The 25800-nt window shown below is 42.4% G+C and overlaps 1 protein-coding gene across 7 annotated transcripts in view; it reads right to left on the bottom strand.

Moving 5' to 3' along the window:
* The window catches only part of ACOX3 (acyl-CoA oxidase 3, pristanoyl), a 94499-nt gene that overhangs the window by 52329 nt on the left and 16370 nt on the right, over positions 1-25800 (bottom strand). For all 7 annotated transcript variants that reach the window (XM_077280068.1, XM_077280072.1, XM_077280071.1 and 4 more), the window contains 7 exons: positions 24755-24829; positions 23587-23676; positions 21331-21474; positions 20876-20964; positions 8886-8982; positions 6444-6626; positions 1745-1867 (listed from right to left, as the gene is read on the bottom strand). In XM_077280068.1, the coding sequence (XP_077136183.1) occupies positions 1745-1867; positions 6444-6626; positions 8886-8982; positions 20876-20964; positions 21331-21474; positions 23587-23676; positions 24755-24829 (801 nt within the window). The remainder of the gene's footprint in view (positions 1-1744; positions 1868-6443; positions 6627-8885; positions 8983-20875; positions 20965-21330; positions 21475-23586; positions 23677-24754; positions 24830-25800) is intronic.

The raw sequence follows: 25800 nt of genomic DNA, 5'->3' as shown, positions 1-25800 counted from the left end.
GAGAAGTGAGACTATGGATTCTTTACTGTGCGAGCAGTGAGTCTATGGATTCTTTACTGTGTGAGAAGTGAGTCTATGGATTCTTTACTGTGCGAGCAGTGAGACTATGGATTCTTTACTGTGCGAGCAGTGAGTCTATGGATTCTTTACTGTGCGAGCAGTGAGTCTATGGATTCTTTACTGTGTGAGCATGGAGTCTATGGATTCTTTACTGTGTGAGCAGTGAGTCTATGGATTCTTTACTGTGTGAGCAGTGACTATGGAATTTTCACTGTGGAAGTAGCAAGACTACAGATTCTCTACTGTGTGAGCAGTGAATCTATGGATTCTATACTGTGTGAGCAGTGAGTCTATGCATTCTTTACTGTGTGAGCAGTGAATCTATGGATTCTATACTGTGTGAGCAGTGAGTCTATGCATTCTTTACTGTGCGAGCAGTGAGTCTATGCATTCTTTACTGTGCGAGCAGTGAGTCTATGGATTCTTTACTGTGTGAGCATGGAGTCTATGGATTTTTCACTGTGGATGTAGCAAGACTACAGATTCTCTACTGTGTGAGCAGTGAAACTATGGATTCTATACTGTGTGAGCAGTGAGTCTATGGATTCTTTACTGTGCGAGCAGTGAGTCTATGGATTCTTTACTGTGTGAGCAGTGACTATGGAATTTTCACTGTGGAAGTAGCAAGACTACAGATTCTCTACTGTGTGAGCAGTGAAACTATGGATTCTATACTGTGTGAGCAGTGAGTCTATGCATTCTTTACTGTGCGAGCAGTGAGTCTATGGATTCTTTACTGTGCGAGCAGTGAGTCTATGGATTCTTTACTGTGCGAGCAGTGAGTCTATGGATTCTTTACTGTGCGAGCAGTGAGTCTATGGATTCTTTACTGTGTGAGCATGGAGTCTATGGATTTTTCACTGTGGATGTAGCAAGACTACAGATTCTCTACTGTGCGAGCAGTGAAACTATGGATTCTATACTGTGTGAGCAGTGAGATTATGGATTCTTTACTGTAAGAGCATTAAGACTATGGATTTTGTACTATATTAGCAGTGAGAATGAATTCTGTACTGTGTGAGCAGTTAGACTATGGATTCTTAACTGCAACAGCAAAGACATTATGGAACTCTCTGCGACATGATGTGGTAATGGTTGACTCAGTACAAAAGCTCAAGGATTCAGTAAAAGTCTATAGCCGGTCATGCACATGAGAAACTTTTGTTAAGCAGCACGTTATCTCTCCCAACTCCACCATACACATGAGCGTTCATGTGCTTTCTCGATGAGATGAGAGGAGAAAGACACTGACAAATAGGTCACCAATCTGCCAAAATAGTGCTAATGAAAACATCAGCTCGACACGCAAAAAACAAGCCCTCACACAGCTCCATCAAGGGAAACCAAAAAAAAAAAGGTACGACTCTCAGAATATTGCGACAGAAACCATTTTTTCTTTTTTTCACCACTAAAAAACAAATCATAAAAGTAACCTTATTTTTTTTTTTTACCATTGTATGGAAAAATGAATGGTATCATTCAAAACTACAGTAGGTTCCTGCAAAAATCAAGCCCTTGTATGGCTAAAACAATGGAGAAATAAGAAAGTTGACTCTTGGAAGGAAAGGAGGAGGAATACATGAGGGCACAAGGCGGTAGGAAGGATTTCGGGGAAGGTCACTTCTCCGGCAGAATGTAGGAACATGCCATCACCTTTAATGACTCTCACAATAGCAGTACGCACCTGTCTCGGGCTCCGATCCTTCATGAGAATCCCAATCTGAAGTTCGACCAAGTTTAAAAAGAAACTCTTGGAGAAGTAGTCTAAAACGTAAGCTGCGGCTAGATAAGGAATCAGCCTCCATTGCTGAAAAAGGGGGAAAAAAACAATGAAAAACACACACAAATCCAGAACGTAGTTAACTTCTCGGTGGAGTGGATTACTTGCTACATCACCTATAGCTCAAATCCTCTGATCTCCTCATATTGGGCCATGTCACTACCTAGCTTAGCTATACAAAAACAGACATGGCAGATATACAGTCATATGAAAAAGTTTGGGCACCCCTATTAATCTTAAGCTAAATGTTTTATAAAAATTGTTTTTTTTTTGCAACAGCTATTTCAGTTTCATATATCTAATAACTGTTGGACACAGTAATGTTTCTGCCTTGAAATGAGGTTTATTGTACTAACAGAAAATGTGCAATCTGCATTCAAACAAAATTTGACAGGTGCATAAGTATGGGCACCCTTATCATTTTCTTGTTTTAAATACTCCTACCTACTTTTTGCTGACTTACTAAAGCACTTTTTTTGGTTTTGTAACCTCATTGAGCTTTGAACTTCATAGCCAGGTGTATGCAATCATGAGAAAAGCTACTTAAAGTGGCCACTTGCAAGTTGTTCTCCTGTTTGAATCTCCTCTGAAGAGTGGCATCATGGGCTCCTCAAAACAACTGTCAAATGATCTGAAAACAAAGATTATTCAACATAGTTGTTCAGGGGGAAGGATACAAAAAGCTGTCTCAGAGGTTTAACCTGTCAATTTCGCCTGTGAGGAACATAGTAAGGAAATGGAAGAACACAGGTACAGTTCTTGTTAAGGCCAGAAGTGGCAGGCCAAGAAAAACATCAGAAAGGCAGAGAAGAAGAATGGTGAGATCAGTCAAGGACAATCCTCAGGCCACCTCCAGAGAGCTGCAGCATCAACTTGCTGCAGATGGTGTCACTGTGCATCGGTCAACTATACAACGTACTTTGCACAAGGAGAAGCTGTATGGGAGAGTGATGCGAAAGAAGCCGTTTCTGCAAGCACGCCACAAACAGAGTCGGCTGAGGTATGCAAAAGCACATTTGGAGAAGCAAATTTCATTTTGGAAGAAGGTCCTGTGGACTGATGAAACCAAGATTGAGTTGTTTGGTTATACAAAAAGGCGTTATGCATGGTGGCAAAAAAACACAGTGCGTTGTATAGTTGACCGATGCACAGTGACACCATCTGCAGCAAGTTGATGCTGCAGCTCTCTGGAGGTGGTCCTTGACTGATCTCACCATTCTTCTTCTCTGCCTTTCTGATGTTTTTGATGGCCTGCCACTTCTGGCCTTAACAAGAACTGTACCTGTGTTCTTCCATTTCCTTACTATGTTCCTCACAGTGGAAATTGACAGGTTAAATCTCTGAGACAGCTTTTTGTATCCTTCCCCTGAACAACTATGTTGAATAATCTTTGTTTTCAGATCATTTGACAGTTGTTTTGAGGAGCCCATGATGCCACTCTTCAGAGGAGATTCAAACAGGAGAACAACTTGCAAGTGGCCACTTTAAGTAGCTTTTCTCATGATTGCATACACCTAGCTATGAAGTTCAAAGCTCAATGAGGTTACAAAACCAAAAAAAGTGCTTTAGTAAGTCAGTAAAAAGTAGGTAGGAGTATTTAAAACAAGAAAATGATAAGGGTGCCCATACTTATGCACCTGTCAAATTTTGTCTGAATGCAGATTGCACATTTTCTGTTAGTACAATAAACCTCATTTCAAGGCAGAAACATTACTGTGTCCAACAGTTATTAGATATATGAAACTGGAATAGCTGTTGCAAAAAAACAATTTTTATAAAACATTTAGCTTAAGATTAATAGGGGTGCACAAACTTTTTCATATGACTAATGACTATATACAGCGTGTGACCCTCAACAATAAAGGCTATGAACAATTTCGCAGAGAGTTGTTTTTTTATTGTTCATTTGTTTCTTAAATGTTAAGATACAATTTTCTGAATGGTCTTCATTAAAAAAAAAAATTTCTACCATATTCATGCAAAGTTTCTATGTCTAGCTATATTATCTAGCTGAAAGATTTTCAAAAATGTTAAAAATCCATCTAAGTTCTATTTCCTGGTTCTGAAAGCTCCTTCTGTTCTCTCCTTTTCTCAGTGTTAGAGATAGCAGCAGGGAAGTGGACTGTATACCGATCTCCACAGTGTGGAAAGGGTAGAAAGCTTGTAAAGTCTCAGGAAGGGCAGAGAAAACGAGCTGTAGGAAGGGAAGGGGAAGTTATATGCACAGTAGCAGTTGGACTGATATGTGAGCTAATGAAGACAGCAGCACCCTGGATAAACACAGGGCTCACATCCAGCCTGTATTACTGAGGATGACACTTCTGTAAGTGAAAATTAGGAAACTTGCTTTAGTCTGCAAATTGCATATTAAGGGTTCAGAAAATAAATGAAGCATTAAGGAATGAAGACTGAAACTTGAGACCTGATTCATTATTGCATTTGCACTTTTTTTGGTCTTGTTTTTGGTATTTAAATCGTTTTGGGGTTTTCTGCTGATTCATCAATTGTGACTTTAAAAAAAATAAAAATAAATAATAATAATAATAATAATAATAATAATAATATCATCACTACATTTTAAATAAATGTAGTCCAGCTTTCCTCTGGAATGATTTACGTAGACATGAGATTTTTTTTTATTACCGTACATACTCGAGTATAAGCCGAGATTTTCAGCCCATTTTTTAGGCTGAAAGTGCTCCTCTCGGCTTATACTCGAGTCATTGTCCCAGGGGGGTCGACGGGGGAGGCGGAGCAGCAGCTGTGACATCATACTCACCTGCTCCTGGTGAGGTCCCTGCATCTCTGATGGTCTCCGGGCGCTGACAGCTTCTTCCAGCGTTGAGCGGTCACATGGTACCGCTCATTACAGTAATGAATATGGATGCGACTCCACTCCCATAGGGGTGGAGCCGCATATTAATTACTGCAATGAGCGGAACCGGTGACCGCTCAACGCTCGAAGAAGCTATCAGCACCCGGAGAAGACCATCAGGGAAGCTGCCAGGGACCACGCTGGGAGGTGAGTATAATGGGGAGGTTGAGCAGCATTGCGCGATATTCACCTGTCCTCGTTCCACCGCCAGGCTCAGTCTTCCGCGTCCTCTGCAGTGACGCTCAGGTCAGAAGGCGCGATGACGTGGTTAGTGCGCACACTCTGCCTGAACGTCAGTGCAGAGGACCCTGAAGATGGAGCCCAGCGGTGGAACAAGGACATGTGAATATAGCAAGTGCTGGGGGCCTGAGCGACGAGAGGTGAGTATGCCATTTTTTTTTTTTAATTGCAGCAACAGCATATTACTCTATGGAGCATCTTATGGGACCATAATCAGCATTTGAGCAGCATTATATGGGGCAAATGTGTCTATGGAGCATATTATGGGGCCCTTGTTAACCTTTGTGCAGCATTATATGGGGCATATTTTAATATGGAGCATCTTATGGGGCCCATCATAAACTTTATGCAGCATTATATGGGGCGTATTTTGTATGGAGCATCTTATGGGGCCCATCATGAACTGTATGGAGCATTATATGAGGCTCCAGATTCAATATGGATATTCAAAAACACTTAACCTACTGATGTCTCAATTAATTTTACTTTTATTGGTATCTATAGTTATTTTTGAAATTTACCGGTTGCTGCATTTTCCACCCTAGGCTTATACTCGAGTCATTAAGTTTTCCTAGTTTTTTGTGGCAAAGTTACTCGAGTATATACGGTACATTTGCGACATTTCAGTGGAAAACATGCCTTAGAAGGTTGTAGTAAAAAATAAAGAGCAAATTGTGCAAAATTGATGAACCATGTGTGCTATTCTGAAAAATTTGGTGCAAAAACCATTGACGAATATCACAAGACAAGAAAAGAAAAGTCACTAAAATGAAATCCACAATTGATGAATCGGGTCCTGTGTGCATACATTTAATAAACATGCACTGCCACATGTGAAAATCAATTTTCCCCCCCATGTCCAACTTTTAAATATTGATAGAGCCATAAGAAGCTGAGGTCTCCTACAACTCCACAACCGATACACAGCATTACTTTTTTATGTACGCCTTTATCACAGCTGACTGACTTCATTTTCAGCTGTACATTCTCATGCAATCGAGTCTTATTTCTGGTGTAATCCAAACTTTCAGGAAATTTCGCCCAACCATGCAGTAAAACTACACAATTTGAATCGCTGCATAAACCTGATCCGTGTTTTTCCACCATCAGTATCGGTTTTCCCTCTTGTCTAAAGGTCGTCCTCATTATTCTAAGGCATAAAATCGAACGTGAGATATTTAAGGATTTGTACATTTGAAAAATACGTTTGTGAGTGATGTGACACATGGCAAGTTAAATAAATATTTAGGATCCGTCAGGAACACCTCCACCCAAATATAATAGGATATGCTACATAAACCGCTCTGGCGCGTAGTTATACGCTTAGTTATATGCTCTGCTTAGTTATTCATTGCTCGGCTTTAGAACAAAAATTGTAACGTAGCAGAATAAGGTCTCTATACAACTTTAAGTACTCAAGAAGTGAACGAGGAGACAAATGCTGATGGTCAGGATATCATAAACCTATAAAACAGAGACTACATGTACCTGCAGCTGATATTCAAGAACTGGGATCTCTTCATTTTCAGTAGGTCCAAACTGACGGCGTGTAGCAGAGAAACGGACAGCAATAGTGATGGCAAGCTTCAAGTTTGTGACTACCATGCCAATGATTGAAACTCTCCCGCTGGACAGAGTGCCGAGAGAAGCACCAAGACGCTGCTTTGGGTCCTAGAGGAAAAAAAAAAAAAAAATTACCCCCCAAAAATAATATGGATAAGTCACAGTAAAGATCTACAATGATATAAAATAATCCCCAAAAATAAAGTAGTGGAGAAAGCATGTATGGTCTGAGGGAGGGCAGAGAAAACGTGCTGTAGGAAAGCACATGAAAACAGAAGCTGGGAAGATGTTAATGAAGACAGCAGCGCTCTGGATAGACACAGACCTCCCATCCAGCCTATATTGCTGGGAGAAACACTCCCACAAGATCAAAATTTGAAACTTGAATCAGTTTGCAATCTACAATGACAGTGGTTTATTTTTTGGAGTTAGTTTTTTAAGTAAAAGCTGTTAAGACAAAGATAGATTTAAAAAAATAAATAAATAAATACATTTTCTTTGGGTATCGTTTCTCCTTGCGGAGATTGACATGCTAAGCATGCCAAGATGAGGAGACTTAAAGCTGCAATGCTCCTCTGGGAAATATGCTAATTATGCAAATTGTGTCTTCAGAGAGGAAAAAGGGTCGACATAGACTTTTAGGATTGCTACTTCCAATAGGTGGCACTAGAGTTCTAGTAATCTTCCTCTCTGAAGAGACAATTCCCAGAAACACAGTGTCTGCAAATTGAGATTCTCGTTTGGCTATTATCCTAAGTCATGTGACAAGGCTCGTTAAAGGGTCGACATTGACTGTTAGGATTGCTACTTCCTATAGATGGCGCTAGATTTCTAGTAATCTTCCTCTCTGAAGAGACAATTTGCATAATTAGCATTTTGTATGGGTATAATTCTACTACTTTCAGTTCCAAGTCTGTTCAAGAGAATGACTTCCTTCCTAAAATAACAATTCTGGAGCATCTTTACACCTGTTGAGGTGTCCCCACATATTCTGGCAAGTCATCCATACATTTCTGGGAAGGACTGAGAAAGGCAACATGCAGAGTCCCAGAAAAAGATTCTTCAGCATTGTTATTTCATACAAAATATAAGTACCGTATATACTCGAGTATAAGCCGAGATTTTCAGCCCATTTTTTTAGGCTGAAAGTGCCCCTCTGAGCTTATACTTGAGTCATTGTCCCTGGGGGGTCGGCGGGGGAGGGGGAGCGGCGGCTGTCATATACTCACCTGCTCCTGGCGCGGTCCCTGCATGTCCGATGGTCTCCAGGTGCCGGCAACTCTTACAGCTTTGAGCGGTCACATGGTACCCCTCATTACAGTAATGAATATGGACACGACTCCACTCCCATAGGAGTGGAGCTGCATATTTATTACTGTAATGAGCGGTACCATGTGACCGCTCAAAGCTGGAAGAGCTGCCACGCCCGGAGAAGACCATCAGAGAAGCTGCTAGGGACCTCGCCGGGAGAGGGTGAGTATAATGGGGAGCACGGAGATATTCACCTGTCCTCGTTCCACCGCCGAGCGCCGTCTTCCGCATCATCTGCCTGTGACGCTCAGGTCAGAGGGTGAAATGACGTGGTTAGTGCGCGCCCTCTGCCTGAGAGTCAGTGCGGAGAATGGGGAAGACACAGCGGCGCCCGGCGGTGGAACGAGGAAAGGTGACTAAAGCAAGTGCTGGGGGCCTGAGCGACGAGAGGTGAGTATGTGATTTTTTTTTTTAATCGCAGCAACAGCATATGGGGCAAATGTCTACATGGAGCATCTTATGGTGCTATAATCAATGTTTGTGCAGCACTATATGGGGCAAATGTCTACATGGAGCATCTTATGGGGCCATTATCAACGTTTGTGCAGCATTATATGGGGCAAATGTCTGTATAGAACATCTTATGGGGCCATAATCAGCATTTGTGCAGCATTATATGGGGCATATTTTAATATGGAGCATCTTATGGGGCCCATCATAAACTGTATGGAGCATTATATGGGGCGTATTTTGTATGAAGCATCTTATGGGGCTTCTGATTCAATATGGATATTCAAAAACACTTAACCTACTGATGTCTCAATTAATTTAACTTTATTTTATTTGTATCTATTTTTATTTTTGACATTTATGGGTAGCTGCTGCATTTTCCACCCTAGGCTTATACTCGAATCATTAAGTTTTCCCAGTTTTTTGTGGCAAAATTAGGGGTCTCGGCTTATACTCGGGTCGGCTTATACTCGAGTATATACGGTATTCACTAAAAGATAAGCACCAAAAATAAAGGTATATTTTATATATATATATATATATATATATATATATATATATATATATATATATATATATATATATATATATATATATATAGAGTACCTTGTATACACTTGTGTAGTTTCCACTGGAGGAAATGTCGCCGGTACGGTTTAAAAGGTTTTCATGGGGAACCCGAACATTGTGAAACATTGCAAATCTGTAAAAATATAAAAAGGAATAACTAAATAAACATATACTATGTACACTATGTATTGGTAGCCATAAAGTTAAAAGCATGCCTGCTGTTTCAGGCGACTTCCGAATAAGCAGTCGTGTGCGAGTGAGGAAAAATACTATTTCTGACCATTATATGAAGTATGTCCTGCATTTCTCACCCTTTTTTCCCCTCTTCCATCTTTCTTTCTAATTTACAGTCGTCTTTGAGCTAGTGGGGGGAGAACAGCTGCTATGATGTCTCCCACTTGGAGACAGAGGAGATTCCTGCTCTGCCATTTCTATGTAGCACATTTGCAGAACCAGTGACAGAAAGGAGGACATTTTACACCAGTACTTAACGGTGTAGCTGTGATTCCAGCTCCGTGGTGAGATAAATCCTTACTAGTGAGCAACTGTGCCATTTCTTTCTTTTTTAAAAAAATATTATCTTTATTTCTCAAAAAATTTTTAAGGAATAATAACAGTCATAAGGCACACATGTGCTGCAGTAGAACAGTAGAAACAATAACAAAATAAAATGGTCATACAGAACACAAAGTATTGCTTGAGCATTGAAAACATGAAATCCTTCCAAAACAGTAGAGCTAAAAAAACATTGTAGTGCCGGATGAGCCTTTCCCTAATAACAAAAAATAAGATAAAAAAGAAAGAGAAATGAAAGGAAGAAGGGGGAGGAATGTGAGGATTAAGCCGAGTAGTAGGGACAAAAGGAATAAAGGAAGGTAGGGGAGGGTGTGGTGGGTGAGTAATCGGTCGTCAGCTTTTCCCAATCAGGGCCCGATATTCATTAAAGGTTCTAAATTTCAGCCAGTAAAACATAGTCCTATAAAAATGCTCATATCGATTACTGACAGTAGAGGAGAGTTCCTCCATCAGAATTACTTCATTAATTTTAGAAAATCAGAGGGAAAAAGTCACCTTCCCCATTGAGTTTGAAAATGAGGGGCAGGTTGGTCGGGGGGTTCAATCAGTAAGAGGTATGAGAAAAACAAGAGTATGTCATAAAGGTTCCGTGCCCGAACAGGTGGTTTAAAAGGTCGTTTTGTCGTCATTATACAAAGGTCTGGGGAGGAGTGATTGAAAAAAAAAGTGGGAATAATGACCATCTCTCCAAGCCTTGGGCAAAAAGGGGATTAAACTGTGCTATTGCTATATGCCTCTCTGCCTCTCTCTCCTGCTTTGCGCCTCCTTCTTTCCCTCTCCATAGACATCAGTAGGCAGCAGTAACTTGATCACTCAGTAAACCTAGCAATATGCCTTCCTTTAGGCATGACATTTTAAATCTATTTCAGAGCGAATAATGAGTTTAGGCATCAGAGGGAGGACAAGAAGTGGCTCATACGTGGAGAAAGCAGATTATATTATAGCGAATCTGGTCCGTCTGGTGTCATTTGCATCCATCATAAGAAGAATGTGTTTCTTTACTGCATTCCTTTACTCTGGACGATTTCACAAACTCCCCTCTCCCACTCTCTGACCACAACATTCTTTCATTCTCTATCAAGAACTGCCATCCCGCTCAAGTCACCCCCACTTTCCACACTTATAGAAACACTACAGTAGATGGTGGCCCGATTCTAACGCATCAGGTATTCTAGAATATGTATGTATGTATGTATGTATGTATGTATGTATGTATATAGCAGCCACATAATATATAGCACAGGCCACGTAGTATATAGGAGCCACGTAGTATATAGCAGCCACGCAGTATACAACACAGCCACGTAGTTTATAACACAGCCCACGTAATGCATAGCACAGGCCACGCAGTATATAACACAGGCTACGCAGTATATAACACAGCCCACGCAGTATATAACACAGCCCACGCAGTATATAACACAGCCCACGCAGTATATAACACAGCCCACGCAGTATATAACACAACCCACGCAGTATATAACACAGCCCACGCAGTATATAACACAGCCCACACAGTATATAACACAGCCCACGTAATATATAACACAGCCCACGCAGTATATAACACAGCCCACGCAGTATATAACACAGCCCACGCAGTATATAACACAGCCCACGCAGTATATAACACAGCCCACGCAGTATATAGCAGTGTGGGCACCATATCCCTGTTAAAAAAAATTATTAAAATAAAAAATCGTTATATACTCACCCTCCGTCGTCCATCGAAGCTGTCTCGATGCGCGAGCGGCTGCCGCCAGCTTCCTTTCCCAGAGATGCATTGTGAAATTACCCAGATGACTTAGCTTCCAGGTTTCTCGCATTATGTTCTCATCATACGCTCTATGCATTTAATAGCCCTCTGTGTCTGTACTGTTACATATTTAGGCAGTTAACTGGTTCATGCAGCTTTAAACGAACACCCGATCTTTACACTATGGCTGGTCCGAACAATGAAAGCAATTGTTACCATCCACCTCTCGTGTCTCCCCTTTTCCTCATAGTTTGTAAGCTTGCGAGCAGGGCCCTCACTCCTCCTGGTATCTGTTTTTGAACTGTGATTTTTGTTATGCTGTAATGTCTATTGTCTGCACAAATAATTGTAAAGTGCTGCGGAATATGTTGGCGCTATATAAAATTATTATTATTACTCTGATCCTATTTTTGAATGCTAATGTGAATGTACACCCTTGGACGAAGCTCCCAGAGCGAAACGTGCGTCGGGTATGGTGGGCACCTGGATACCTATACCCTAAAGGTAAATATGCTTTGCTTAATCTGACTTTGTCATTTACTATTCGTGATCTGACAACATTCACAGGACCTTTGGTCTGGATTATATGACACTGCACTTTACTTTGCTCTCTACTATCTTGGAGGGATATACTATGAGAGTCTTATATATTTGTTTTGCCTTTACATATGTTTTTTGCACAAGCACTTTATATATACTACTTGATATCTGACACTTCTATACACAGTATATCCCTTTGATAGCTGATGATTTACATGAGGATTATGATGTTGTCTGCATGCTGCTCTGCTATTTCCAGGTCCCCCACTTGTATCTCTGTCCCTGTATATTCCCCTCTATGACATATTGTTATGTGTATTGTATTACTTTGAACATTATGTATTTATGAAATTTTGTAATAAAAATGTATTTTTAACCCATTTTTGGGAATGAGTATTTCTCTCTTGGTGTATATGCTAATGTGAATGTAGCCTAAATACTTTTCATTACAACTGGTCTACCTGTCCTGTATCTAGGGTAGGGCTTTTCTAAAAAACTGATACAAATCCATCCTTACAGTTCTTTCTGCTCCCTCTCCCTTTTCTCACTGTTTGAGATAGCAGGAGGAAGGGGTTATACACAGATCTACAGTTTTGTGAGGGGAGAAAACATGCTTAGTGTTTCAGGGAGGCAGAGATTAAAGGCTGCAGATCAGGAGGAAATAAGTGCAGGATAGAAGCCAGATACACACAGAGCTCACATCCAGCCTATATTGCAGTGAGAGACAGTCCCACAATATCTGAACTTGGAGGAATGAACCTGGCAGACCGAAACATAGCGTGATTGTATTAACTAAAGGTAAGCAGTTATATACGTAAAAAAAATCTTTTTTTTTTCTATGTCAAAGTTATCCATAGTCTTTAAAGATTTCCTCATTAAGGTCTCCAAGCTTCTCTTTCCAGCGAGACAAACATTATTTATATAAAGGAGAAGTCCGACAGCCAGGCGTGTACGAGAAAAGTATTGCACAGTACAACAAAAAAAAGTTGGCGAAGTTTCTGGGATTTATTTTGAGCTCTCATTTCTAGTAAAAGCTGAAGGTTTGTTTTATCTTGGCGTTGGTGTGTTACTAAACTCTGCCGAATATTTACTGCTGCCATAAATATTTATGTGAGCCGCAAAATGAATGAAACTATGGATACATTATGGGTAACCACCCGAGCAGAGATCTATCATACAAGGAAGCCGATACGAAAGTTCCTATAAACAAAGGCAAGCAAAATTGCGATTCCTTAATTGAACCGCCCAAAACACTGCCCTCATTCCTGACCTATATACGCGATTCTATAAGATACACGACTAATACCTTACAACATGTCAGACTGTAAAACAACTGTTTATATTACCATCCATTTCCCATTATGATGTACAGTGTCTAGAAAAAGTATTCAGACCCCGTGAGCTGCTCCGTCTACTGATAGTGGCTCTGCAATTGAGCATTTTGGGGACCGCTGCGGCCAACACCGAGAACAGCTGATCGGCGGGGGTGCCGGGTTGTCGGATGACCCATCAGACATTGATCGCCTATCTTAAGGATAGGTCATCAATGATAAAAGTAATGGACAACATCTTCAATACTAAAACCTTTTGATTCATCAAAGAGTTTGAACATGTTGAACAATTTATGCAAAAGGCACAGTCCCTCAATTCGCAAATTTTTGGGGATTTTAAACAAGCTCTGCCAAGTGGGTGGGGCTTAGCAGTATCAGACAGAACAACAATTATTTATTTCATTCCATGACTAGAGTATATTTTTGTCTATGGCGCACAGAAGCTCAAAAGATGAGCCAAATTTATCAATACTCACACTGTATATAGGAGGCTATGTGGGGGCTCATACTGTACAGCACATAGAAGGTTATGTGTTATTACACTGTATATAGGAGGCTATGTGGGGGCTCATACTGTACAGCACATAGAAGGTTATGTGTGGGCTCACACTGTATATAGGAGGCTATGTGGGGGTTCATACTGTACAGCACATAGAAGGTTATGTGTTATTACACTGTATATAGGAGGCTATGTGGGGGCTCATACTGTACAGCACATAGGTTATGTGTGGGCTCACACTGTATATAGGAGGCTATGTGGGGGCTCATACTGTACAGCACATAGAAGGTTATGTGTTATTACACTGTATATAGGAGGCTATGTGGGGGCTCATACTGTACAGCACATAGAAGGTTATGTGTGGGCTCACACTGTATATAGGAGGCTATGTGGGGGTTCATACTGTACAGCACATAGAAGGTTATGTGTTATTACACTGTATATAGGAGGCTATGTGGGGGCTCATACTGTACAGCACATAGGTTATGTGTGGGCTCACACTGTATATAGGAGGCTATGTGGGGGCTCATACTGTACAGCACATAGAAGGTTATGTGTGGGCTCACACTGTATATAGGAGGCTATGTGGGGGCTCATACTGTACAGCACATAGAAGGTTATGTGTGGGCTCACACTGTATATAGGAGGCTATGTGGGGGTTCATACTGTACAGCACATAGAAGGTTATGTGTTATTACACTGTATATAGGAGGCTATGTGGGGGCTCATACTGTACAGCACATAGGTTATGTGTGGGCTCACACTGTATATAGGAGGCTATGTGGGGGCTCATACTGTACAGCACATAGAAGGTTATGTGTTATTACACTGTATATAGGAGGCTATGTGGGGGCTTATACTGTACAGCACATAGAAGGTTATGTGTGGGCTCACACTGTATATAGGAGGCTATGTGGGGGCTCATACTGTACAGCACATAGAAGGTTATGTGTGGGCTCACACTGTATATAGGAGGCTATGTGGGGGTTCATACTGTACAGCACATAGAAGGTTATGTGTTATTACACTGTATATAGGAGGCTATGTGGGGGCTCATACTGTACAGCACATAGGTTATGTGTGGGCTCACACTGTATATAGGAGGCTATGTGGGGGCTCATACTGTACAGCACATAGAAGGTTATGTGTTATTACACTGTATATAGGAGGCTATGTGGGGGCTCATACTGTACAGCACATAGGTTATGTGTGGGCTCACACTGTATATAGGAAGCTATGTGGGGGCTTATACTGTACAGCACATAGAAGGTTATGTGTGGGCTCACACTGTATATAGGAGGCTATGTGGGGGCTCATACTGTACAGCACATAGGTTATGTGTGGGCTCACACTGTATATAGGAGGCTATGTGGGGGCTCATACTGTACAGCACATAGAAGGTTATGTGTTATTACACTGTATATAGGAGGCTATGTGGGGGCTCATACTGTACAGCACATAGGTTATGTGTGGGCTCACACTGTATATAGGAAGCTATGTGGGGGCTTATACTGTACAGCACATAGAAGGTTATGTGTGGGCTCACACTGTATATAGGAGGCTATGTGGGGGCTCATACTGTACAGCACATAGAAGGTTATGTGTGGGCTCACACTGTATATAGGAGGCTATGTGGGGGTTCATACTGTATATAGGGGTTCATACTGTATATAGGGGTTCATACTGTATTTAGGAGGCTATGTTTGGTCTAATACTGTATATATGAGGTTATGTACAAAGCAAAGTAGAACGTACAAGCGTTATCCAGCCCCTTATAGCATAAAGGTACTGTTATAATGCTGCAGATGGGATTAAGTGGTTCTTCAAAGAGTCTGTAACCTACTCATAAAGTTCTAGTCCAAGTCTTTATCTTCCTACTTTTGGCTTGAGGGCTGGACTTTTAAGGCTGGAGTCATTGGAACATTGTGACATAGCAGTAAGGAGCCGCAGGACGATTCCCGTACTAAGAGACTGCTGCAAACTGCTCGTACATGGGGCTGACTGTGGCAGGGAGTAGCTTCTCAATGTCCCATAGCACCACATTAAGATGGGCTATGAGCCAACAGTTGCTGAGACTTTTTGCACAGATCCCGATCCCAGACCCTGGAAGAAGGAACACTCCAAGATGGTTGTAGTTGAACAAGAGAGGTTTCTCTTTTTTTTTTTTTTTTTTTACACAGCACAATCCCTGCATTGCTATGAGCCGTCCTTATACGAAAACACCAGCACACCAGATAGTAGATGTTTAATCAAAACTATTTTCCTAGGTTTCCACCTCTCCAGGCTCACTCTCTAATGTTTTAGTTATCTCTGAGCTAGTGGGTAGTCTCTAAATATGTGGTATATGAGGGATATCTGCTCTCCTGTCTCTCTGCAACACAGACAGAAGCAGCATGGGTAAAATTATACAGTAGTACTAGGCGGCATACCTGTGAATCCAGAACTGGGGTGAGATAAACACTTTCTAGACAGCAGCACTGTCTGTACAACGCTATCAGCTTGTTCCTTCTCTACCGAATTCAAAAGACTGCCGTAATTTGATCTTTCAGCGAGTTGAAAGTCTGCGTCTCTCTCCCTGGTTTACAGTTCTCTCCGAGTTTCTAGATTGTGTGTACTGCACATTTAGAGACAGACAGGAGGGAATTCTGCTCTCCTGTCTCTATGGAAAAGCAGCAGCAGCAGAATGGAGAACATTATCCAGCAGTCATGAGCATTGTGGCTGTGAATCCAGCACTGTGGTGAGATAAACACTTACTAAACAGAAGCAACGTCTGTATATTTCTCTCTATCTGTTCCTCCCTCCTCTCTACAGATACCAATAGGCTTCTGTAAACTTGTGAGTTGTCGCTAAATAGGCAGTACACCCAGAAATGAGGGATTTCTGATCCCCTGTCTCTATAAAGAAGCAGCAGCAGAATGGAGAATACTATCCAGCAGTACTGAGCAGTGTAGCTGTATGTGAATGATCAGTCCTAATTATGAACAGCCATGTTGTAGCTAACAGCCATTTTGGACAATCAACTCACTGTTTTAAAAAGCTGAGGCTCTCCCCAGAATAAAGGTATAAAACTATAAAATGACCTCCGTGACATTATTAATTATGGATGGAGTCCAGGGAGACTAATTGGAAAAGCCGCAGGAGACTGTGATAGGCTAAAAGCAGTAATGGCAGTAATGACATTGGGGAATTCTAGGCCACATGTTGTGTCATTGTACGCTTTCTTCTAAAATGTATATGCCTTATGCAGCAGTATGTAGATTCCTTTGTCTAAACAGACTAGACAGCAGCAGAACCACCATCTTTCTTTATAAGCTCCTCCCTCCAGATACATATAGGCTGTAATGCGATCCTTCAGTGATTTGAAAATCTGTCTCCTCTCTAAAATATGCAAATTGCCTCTTCAGAAAGGAAGAGGACTTGAACTCTATAGCACCATAGAGTTCTGGTGAGTAACTGATGGCACTATTGAGTTCACGTCCTCTTCCTTTCCGAAGAGGCAATTGATATATTACATTTCCCAGAGGAACACTGCATGGCGGCAAAGCCTCCTCACCTTGGCATGCCAGAGCCGGTATGACACTATCCACAAGGTCAAACATTTCTCCTCTCTAAAGACAGATTATAGGAGTATATTAGAGTGACAGACGAGTTAAGGAGGTGGAGGGAAGTGGCTCATAAGTGGATAAAGAAGCTGAATTCTCGGATAAGATGTATTACGAAGTTCCTTATGTTCGCTTGTACTATTCATTTATGCAAACTGTTGATTCGTTGGTGACCACGCAACGCTATACAGTGCTTTTTTAGGATTATGCTTTGCGTACAATGCTGAAATCATTATGAGCAGCCTCTTAACCTGCTCCATCTGACATAACAGGTCTTAAAATATTCTGGGTGCTTTTCAGATGAAGTAACGAGCAGATAATTAGAACAATACTGAGCGACGACTGCAGGGCACGTTCCCATACACTTGGCGGATGACATGAACGGGCGTGGAAAGGTTCAGCTCCGTGAAATGCAAATAAACCACAGAAAATTCAGACGTCTTCTTCTGTTTCTCGGGACGCTGCGAGGTTCCATCGTGTGCAGATTTATGTTCTGTCCTACAAGAACACACGAGGACTTGTGTTTTGTACGTCAGTCTTAATGGTGGGAGCACTGGAGTAAAATGTTTAAATCTTTAATGAATCTGGTGCATGGTTGGACCGCCGTGCACCTCCGCCAGAAATGTAAGTCGGGCTGGAGCACCTTTCCTTTGTAACTTACGCTACCGTGCAGCGGTGATGATTTGTCAGAATCGCTTGTGTAAAGTTCTATCCTCCCCCAACTACTTAAACTTTTCTAAAAGTTGGAGAGGTTGGCTGAGAACAATGTGGAAATGATAAGGCACTACCATTTTTGTGCGGCTTCAAAATGTGCAAAGAATTTAGCAAAATTTAAAGTGGTTTTATGCCAGAAATTGGGAGAACACAGAACACGTGAGTTTAGTGGGTTTTTTTTTTTTTATAGCAAGGTTATATACGAACATTAAGTAAGATACGTGCGCTTTGCGTTCTTTATTACCCCAATTATTTGAAAGGGTGAAATTCGCTGCAAGAACGCTGACAGTGGTGACGTGCGACAGACTTGAAAGGCTGCTCTGATGCTTCAAATCTGCAAAGAAATTATTAGCAGCGTGTGCATGAGGTTTCAGAAATCTCACTCGCTTTGCAGGCGCTGGAACACTTTTACTTTTTTTTGGCAGCAAAAAAAGTGGTAAAAAAGCCAGGGCTGTGCAGTCAGTCGGAGTCCATTTTGGTGGAGTCGGAGTCATGGAAATTAAGGAGTCGGAGCCGGAAGGTTGGCTTACTGACTCCATAGCCCTGTCAGGGATGTGGAGTCGGAGTCGTGGCATCGGAGCCCATTTTGGTGGAGTCAGAGTCATGGAAATTAAGGAGTCGGAGCCGGAAGGTTGGCTTACTGACTCCATAGCCCTGTCAGGGATGTGGAGTCGGAGTCGTGGCATCGGAGCCCATTTTGGTGGAGTCAGAGTCATGGAAATTAAGGAGTCGGAGCCGGAAGGTTGGCTAACTGACTCCATAGCCCTGACAGGGATGTGGAGTCGGAGTCGTGGCGCCGGAGCCCATTTTGGTGGAGTCGGAGAAATGGAAATTGAGGAGTTGGAGCCGGAAGGTTGGCTTACTGACTCCATAGCCCTGTCAGGGATGTGGAGTCGGAGTCGTGGCATCAGAACCCATTTTGGTGTAGTCGGAGAAATGGAAATTGAGGAGTCGGAGCCGGAAGGTTGGCTTACTGACTCCATAGCCCTGTCAGGGATGTGGAGTCGGAGTCGTGGCATCGGAGCCCATTTTGGTGGAGTCAGAGTCATGGAAATTAAGGAGTCGGAGCCGGAAGGTTGGCTAACTGACTCCATAGCCCTGACAGGGATGTGGAGTCGGAGTCGTGGCACCGGAGCCCATTTTGGTGGAGTCGGAGAAATGGAAATTGAGGAGTTGGAGCCGGAAGGTTGGCTTACTGACTCCATAGCCCTGTCAGGGTTGTGGAGTCGGAGTCGTGGCATCGGAGCCCATTTTGGTGTAGTCGGAGAAATGGAAATTGAGGAGTCGGAGCCGGAAGGTTGGCTTACTGACTCCATAGCCCTGTCAGGGATGTGGAGTCGGAGTCGTGGCATCGGAACCCATTTTGGTGCAGTCGGAGTCATGGAAATTAAGGAGTCGGAGCCGGAAGGTTGGCTTACTGACTCCATAGCCCTGACAGGGATGTGGAGTCGGAGTCGTTGAGTTGGAGCCCATTTTGGTGGAGTTGAAGTCGGTCTCATGGAAACTGAGGAATCGGAGTCAGAGTCGAAGGTTTGGCTTACCGACTCCACAGCCCTGAAAAAAGCACAGTATGTGAACAAGCCGTACGTCAGTTATGGATCCAGATCATGATAGCTCATCATCCAGTAAAGTGCAATGTGTCTAAAAAAATGGAATAAATGACGCAAGGAAAAATAAATTTAAAAAAGTTACTTGCTCACCTCCGCATCTAGCGAGATTGTTTTCTAATCGCTAATTTGCATGTTTTTCGACGCCATACACATCTGGTCTCCTTAAAGGGAACCTGTCATGTATCTGGATCGGCTAGTCATCTTTCACGGCATTGTGAGGGGTGGCTGTGATTGAAGCGCTTCCTCTACAGAGAAAGCCATCAAGCAGACTGCCAGGGACTGCTTATAGCCGTATACTGAGCGCTGACTGCAGCTGCTCCACCACTGATTGTAAACTCCTTGATTATGTTACGCGCCGTGGACAAAGGAACATCAAGTTCTCTGGAGATGGACTTGTAACCTTGAGAATGCGCAAAAATTTTTGTTCTCTAGTCCTCAGACAGTTCTCTTCTCCTCTTTTTGTTCTCCATGCTTAGTGTGGCACACAGACACACAATGCAAAGATTGAGTCAACTTCTCCCCTTATTATCTGGTTTCAGGTGTGATTTTCCTATTGCCCACACCTGTTACTTGCCACAGGTGAGTTCGAACGAGCATCAAATGCTTGAAACAAAGGTGTTTATCCACAATTTTGGAATGGTGCCAACAATTTGTCCGGCCCATTTTTGGGGTTTTGGGTGAAATTATATCCAATCTGCCCTTTTTTCTGTTTTTTTTTTGTGTGTTGTTCAATACAAACAAAGGAAATAAACATATGTATAACAAAACCTATAATTGCAATAATTTTCTGGGAGAAATAATTCAATTTCAAGGGTTGCCAACACTTTTGGCCATGATTGTATTTGGAAAAACTGATGATGGGTTCCTTTAAAAGAAGCAAGAGTGAATAGTTGTGGTCTGCAAAAATTCCATTGGCTATGCTATCTAGGCTATGATGGGGTATCGCCACCTGGTGGCTAAACTTCATATACACATGATGAAATAGTAGTCAAAAAAGTAGAATCAAGTGGAAGAATAGTGGAAGAACGTCCTATCCTGCATTACAGACACGAGCACTGTGGGATTCTTAAAGGCATTTTATCATCTTCTTTCTGAAGATTGACAGTTCAGACTCAAACATATTTTTTGAAGACACTCGGTTAGCTCCCGAGCATGCTCACATAACATTTCAACCGAGCACGTTTGCGCATTACTATTAAAATCCCTCCATTGTTGAGAATTAATAGAATTTTTAATTAGAGGTAAATGACAAAGTTGCTTTTTTTATACATTTTTTTTTTTGTCAATTTTTACCCCATCAAGATGATAGAAAAACCTCTGAAAACAAGATGGTTGCATGACGCTTTCCAACAAGCAGAGATTGTCCCTTTAACGAACCTATGTAAGATGCCACTCACCCATTATCTAAGCCATTCTGGCCAAGTTTCTTGCCAATGTCACCCACCATCACTCCGGGCATAGGAAGAAGAGTTTTGGGATTCCGAATCTAAACAAAAATAAATAAATAAATAAAATAATGACAATTTATGTTAGAAATTAGTGTAAAAAATGTAATTCCTAATGGAAGGGGCGAAACATTATAAACATTCAATGATCTTATTACTTGATCATAACGATTTCCTCAAAGTATCAGGTTATAAAATATATATCACGGATGTAATAACGAGGCTTTTTTTCCACCATCTTCCTGGAATACTTTAGTTAGTGTGTTAATCATAGAAATAACTGATAAAATAATAAATAAATATTATTTGCTTATTAGTTTTATTTTAAATATTTTTATATATGTCTTGTTTTATTTTCCATCTTTTGACGATTTATATCTCCCCTGTCCCTAATAAACATTTCTTACCTGTACCACGAAGGAGTGCAGTCCGTGACAGCGTCCGTCCGTCGTGTACAGCTGGGCGTACACGACGGCGTGGGTGGCGTTTTTTCCCATGTTTCCCACCCAGAATTTTGCAGCCTCGAAGTCTGGAGAGTTGAGGATGAAATCCTGGAAATAAATGAACAATCCCCATTACAATGGCTGCAGATTTCAGCGCTCGGACAATGAACGCAGCGCCACCTGCTGTCCGCCCGGCGAGGTGCCTGTAACATAAGCCTGCAGCTGTTGTATACACCAGTTTTCACATATTTTGCTGCTTCAGCGTTTTTTGTGATCTTTTTGTCACATATCTTTATGGTTACTGGAGTGCAATCGTCAGGATTTCAGGAGCGTTTAAACTTTAATTGATAAATACATCAACTTCATGGAAAGACTCAATAGTTACGGAGTTGTCCCTTATTTTCCAAGATGTCCGTCCTTCGCCCTGGCAGCTGGATATCAACTTCTGGGCCAAATCCTGACTGATGACCGACCATTTGTGTCTAATCAGAGCTTGATGTTCCTCAGAAGCTCTGGGTCTTTGTCCTCCTGCTTTTTAAGGTTCTCACTAGGATTAAGACATGGGGAGTTTCCAAAATGTCAATGTTTTGCTCACCTAGCCACTTCGTTATCACTTTTGCCTGGTGACATGGTCTCCATCATGCTGAGAATATCATTGCTCATCACCAAACTACTCCTGGATCGTTGGGAGAAGTTTAGATCCCTTTCTTTATTCATGGCATCCATGGATGAAAAGCCCCCCACACATGAGGGGTCTCAGGAGTCTTTAATGTTGGAAGAACACACGAGTAATGGCATCGCTCACCTTTTCTTCTCCGGACAATCTTTTTTCCAGATGTCCCAAAAAAGTCTGAAGGAGACATCATCAGAGAAAATAACTTTGTAGAAAGTACAGGGATTGGACTACAGAGGATCGGGGTAAAGTTATTTTCTAGTATGAAGCCCCCTTCAGACTGTTTGGGATATTTGGAAGGATGATTGTCCGGAGAAGAAAAGGTGAGTGCTACCATGAGTCCTGTGTCATGCCAACAGTAATGCCCCCTGAGAACATTCATGTGTGGGGACTTTTCATCACAATTGTGTCTAAGAACACTGAAATGTCCGACTGTGGCAGTCGAAAAAATATCTCTTATGCTTGGCATGAATTGAAAACTCGCCTCTCTGTTACGCCAATATGCAGTTTGCAGGCAGGAGCAGAGAGACAAAGCTCGTCCGCCACCTTCTGTGATCCGTCCGGTGTCTCTGCTGCTGGAAAAGGATGACGCTTGACAACAGGCAGCGGAAAGCAAGTTATACAGAAAGGAGACCTCCAGTGGCGGTTTCTACGGATAGCATTTTGGGGTAGATACGATAAATAAAGGTAAAAAAGCAATTGTATAACTTATTTGTGTGGCAACCCAAAAACTTGAATTTTGGAGCCTTTATTTTTCTCTTTGTGGCATTTACTGATTTACTTTAATAGGTTTATACTTTGATAGATTGAACTGTTATGGACGCAGCAATACCAAATAAGTTTACATTTAAATTTTACTATCAATGTCTTTATTTTTAATGGGGGAAGGTAGAGGGGCGATGCAAACTCTTAAAAACATTTTTTAGAGGTTTTTTTGCTGTATATTTTAGTCCCCTTAGGGAACCTGAAAATGCGATCATCCCATATACTTACGCTTATACTATACACTGCAATACGGTATATAGTACAAATCATAGTCTCTTATGAACACCAACCACAGACTGGTCTTAGCAAGAGCACTGTAATTGGTAGGCATGGGGGCTTTCACCTTACCTCCTGCTGCCATAGTAAACCATTGGCACACCGTTATCATGTCATCACCCCCCCATTTGCTTGCTTTAAATGCTCTGTCCAAGACTGACAGCAGCATGTAAGTGGTTAACAGCAGCAGGCAGAGGTCGGCTGCACTTGCTGCAATTAGAGGCAGATGATGGGTATGTAACAAATCCATGATCTCCGAGAATGGCGCAGGCTCAACTCCTGGGTCTGTATAAAGGAAGGTGACTTGACACTGTATGTAGGGGTGCGTCCTATGACGGGAAGGGTACGAGCAAGGCTTAGTCGGCCTACGTTACCATATCTTATCAGTCGTGAGTCTGAAACTAACTGGGTTTATTTCAATATCAGACGCCAGAAATCTTAGGTTTTACCGGAGAAAGATACAGAGTTTTCTTAAGTTAATCGGACGCCGTCCGCTCTCTTCTTACCTTAGTGGAAGCATCGTAGGTCGCAGTTGTCCGAACCGCCTTTGTATTACTGCCATGACTTAGTTCTGTGAGTGCAAAGCAGCCGAAAATCTACAGGAAGAAAACGGCATTGTCACAGCGCACGTGACGCCAACCGAGGCGCCCAACGTAAGAGGCGACCACGGACCTGAGTGTACATTTATAGACTGTGCGGGGGAACCTTTCCTGCATTTAAGAATCAAGTGAAATGTTTAATGCGCTGTAAACATCGATATCTGCAACGAGAAGTGACATTTAGGTTTGTACGGTCACTTATATCGTTTTGTTTTTTGAAGTCTGTGACAACGAGGTGTGGGTCACTATGGCAAACAAATGCCCATCCGAACAGCAGCGAAAAAGGAAAACTTTCACAAAGGACTGTACAGTAGTGATGAGCGAACGTGCCGGGATAAGGTGTTATCTGAGCATGCTCGGGTGCTAAGAGTGTCTTCGTCGTGCTCGACTACTATGTTCGACTCCCCGCGGCTGCATGTCTGTTCGACAGCCACAACACATGCAGGGATTTCTCGTTTGTTAGGTAATCCCTGCATAAGTTGCAGCTGTCAAACAGCCACGGGGCCCGAACATACTTTTCGAGAACGCCGAAGACCCTCGGTGAGCACCCAAGCATGCTCCGATCACACCTTATCCGGGCACGTTCGCTCATCACTACTGTACAGCCATTCTGCTGTTCATTTTCAAAATAATTCCACCAGCCTCATCAGATCGAAAAAATCTGTTTTTTTTTTCATAATGCATGGTGAAATCTGATGAATCTGCTTTAAGACGATTATTATTATTATACATTTTTACAGCGCCATTTATTCCATGTGAACGGGGCAAATATAGACAAGCACGATAAACATGAGTAAAACAAGGCACACACAAGTACAGGAGGAGAGAGGAGTGCAGGTTGTTAGCGATCATCTGTAATCTGCGGCATTACACGCCTTGTCCCTGTGCATTAATATTGTGACCCGGTGTCGGTATATTCGGCCGCCTCTTTCTGTGCACTCCACGGCACCCGGTAAAGGTATAATAACTGCGATACGTTCGCGGAGCTCAGTGCAACCTCTCTCTATAAATCTATTGTGTGATGGCGCCATTATGTGGGTGATTTCCTATCCCCGGTCACACATCGCGGACCTACCTCCATGCTTCGCGTCTGACTTAGAAACGTCTCGTGCCTCTCCGAGCCCGCATTACCAACAGCGCCGGCGAAGACCTGGGAAATGGAAAAAACAATTATGTGGTGATGGGAGCCGAACTGCATAGCTATATATACACACACACGGCCGGAGTAATGTACTAAGGAACGCTATGGCCTCGCTCCATATACCGTATATAGGTACTGGGACCATTTATTACAGAAGACCCTTCTAAGTACATGTATCTCTGATACTTTGCTGAATCGCTTCATGTTCCCAAACCTTCTACTTTCCTCTTCCTTTGTGCATGAGAGAGAAGCGATGACGTGCCCCGGTCAGAACAAGAAGGGTAAAAGCTTAGATCTGAGAATCATAATAAAGTGGCTGCTCAGGACTGTATGACTGATGACCTATGCATGCCCATATTGGTGGGGGTCCGACATCCGGCACACCCACCGATCAGCTGTCATCAGCTATGGTGGCAGCTGGATGTAAGCGGAGCCAGAAGACCACAGCGCCAAATACTGTGCAGCCCCCCGTAGAAGTCAATAGGATCTGCACTGTAGTACCTGGGAGCAGCCACTACAAAGTGAACATTTACATCTGTCTGCCACCGGAGCTGATAACGACGGATTATAGGGGGTGCTGGGAAATGGAACCCCACTAATCTTACCCTACGGATAGATCATTAAAAGGGGTTGTTCGGCCTTAGTCTGAAGTCACTCTATGTGAATCCTCACAGCAATGTCATTTGCATATTTCCAGCCACATTCTAACTAGATGTGCCCAGGCTATGCACGTCTAGTCGGCGTGTGACCGCATGTATGGAAATCATGTACTTGAAGTCATGCGCCTGCCACCAGCACAGGAGAATCCTCGAAGTAAGCAAGCTTGACTTTAGACTTGCACCCTTAAGCTGGAAAAACCTTTTAAAATGTCAGACTGGCTGGTAAAAGCTCAGTCGCAAGGTTATATGACGTGCACCATGTGTGGCTTTGTGTAGCCTGGACAGCGTGGGTGATCTAATAGCAGTGGCTCCTCTCATCCT

This window comes from Ranitomeya variabilis, chromosome 1, assembly GCF_051348905.1.
Source record: "Ranitomeya variabilis isolate aRanVar5 chromosome 1, aRanVar5.hap1, whole genome shotgun sequence".
Taxonomy (NCBI): Eukaryota; Metazoa; Chordata; class Amphibia; order Anura; family Dendrobatidae; genus Ranitomeya; species Ranitomeya variabilis.
The sequence above is the reverse complement of the archived record's forward strand: the minus strand, read 5'-3'. Positions and strand labels throughout refer to the sequence as shown.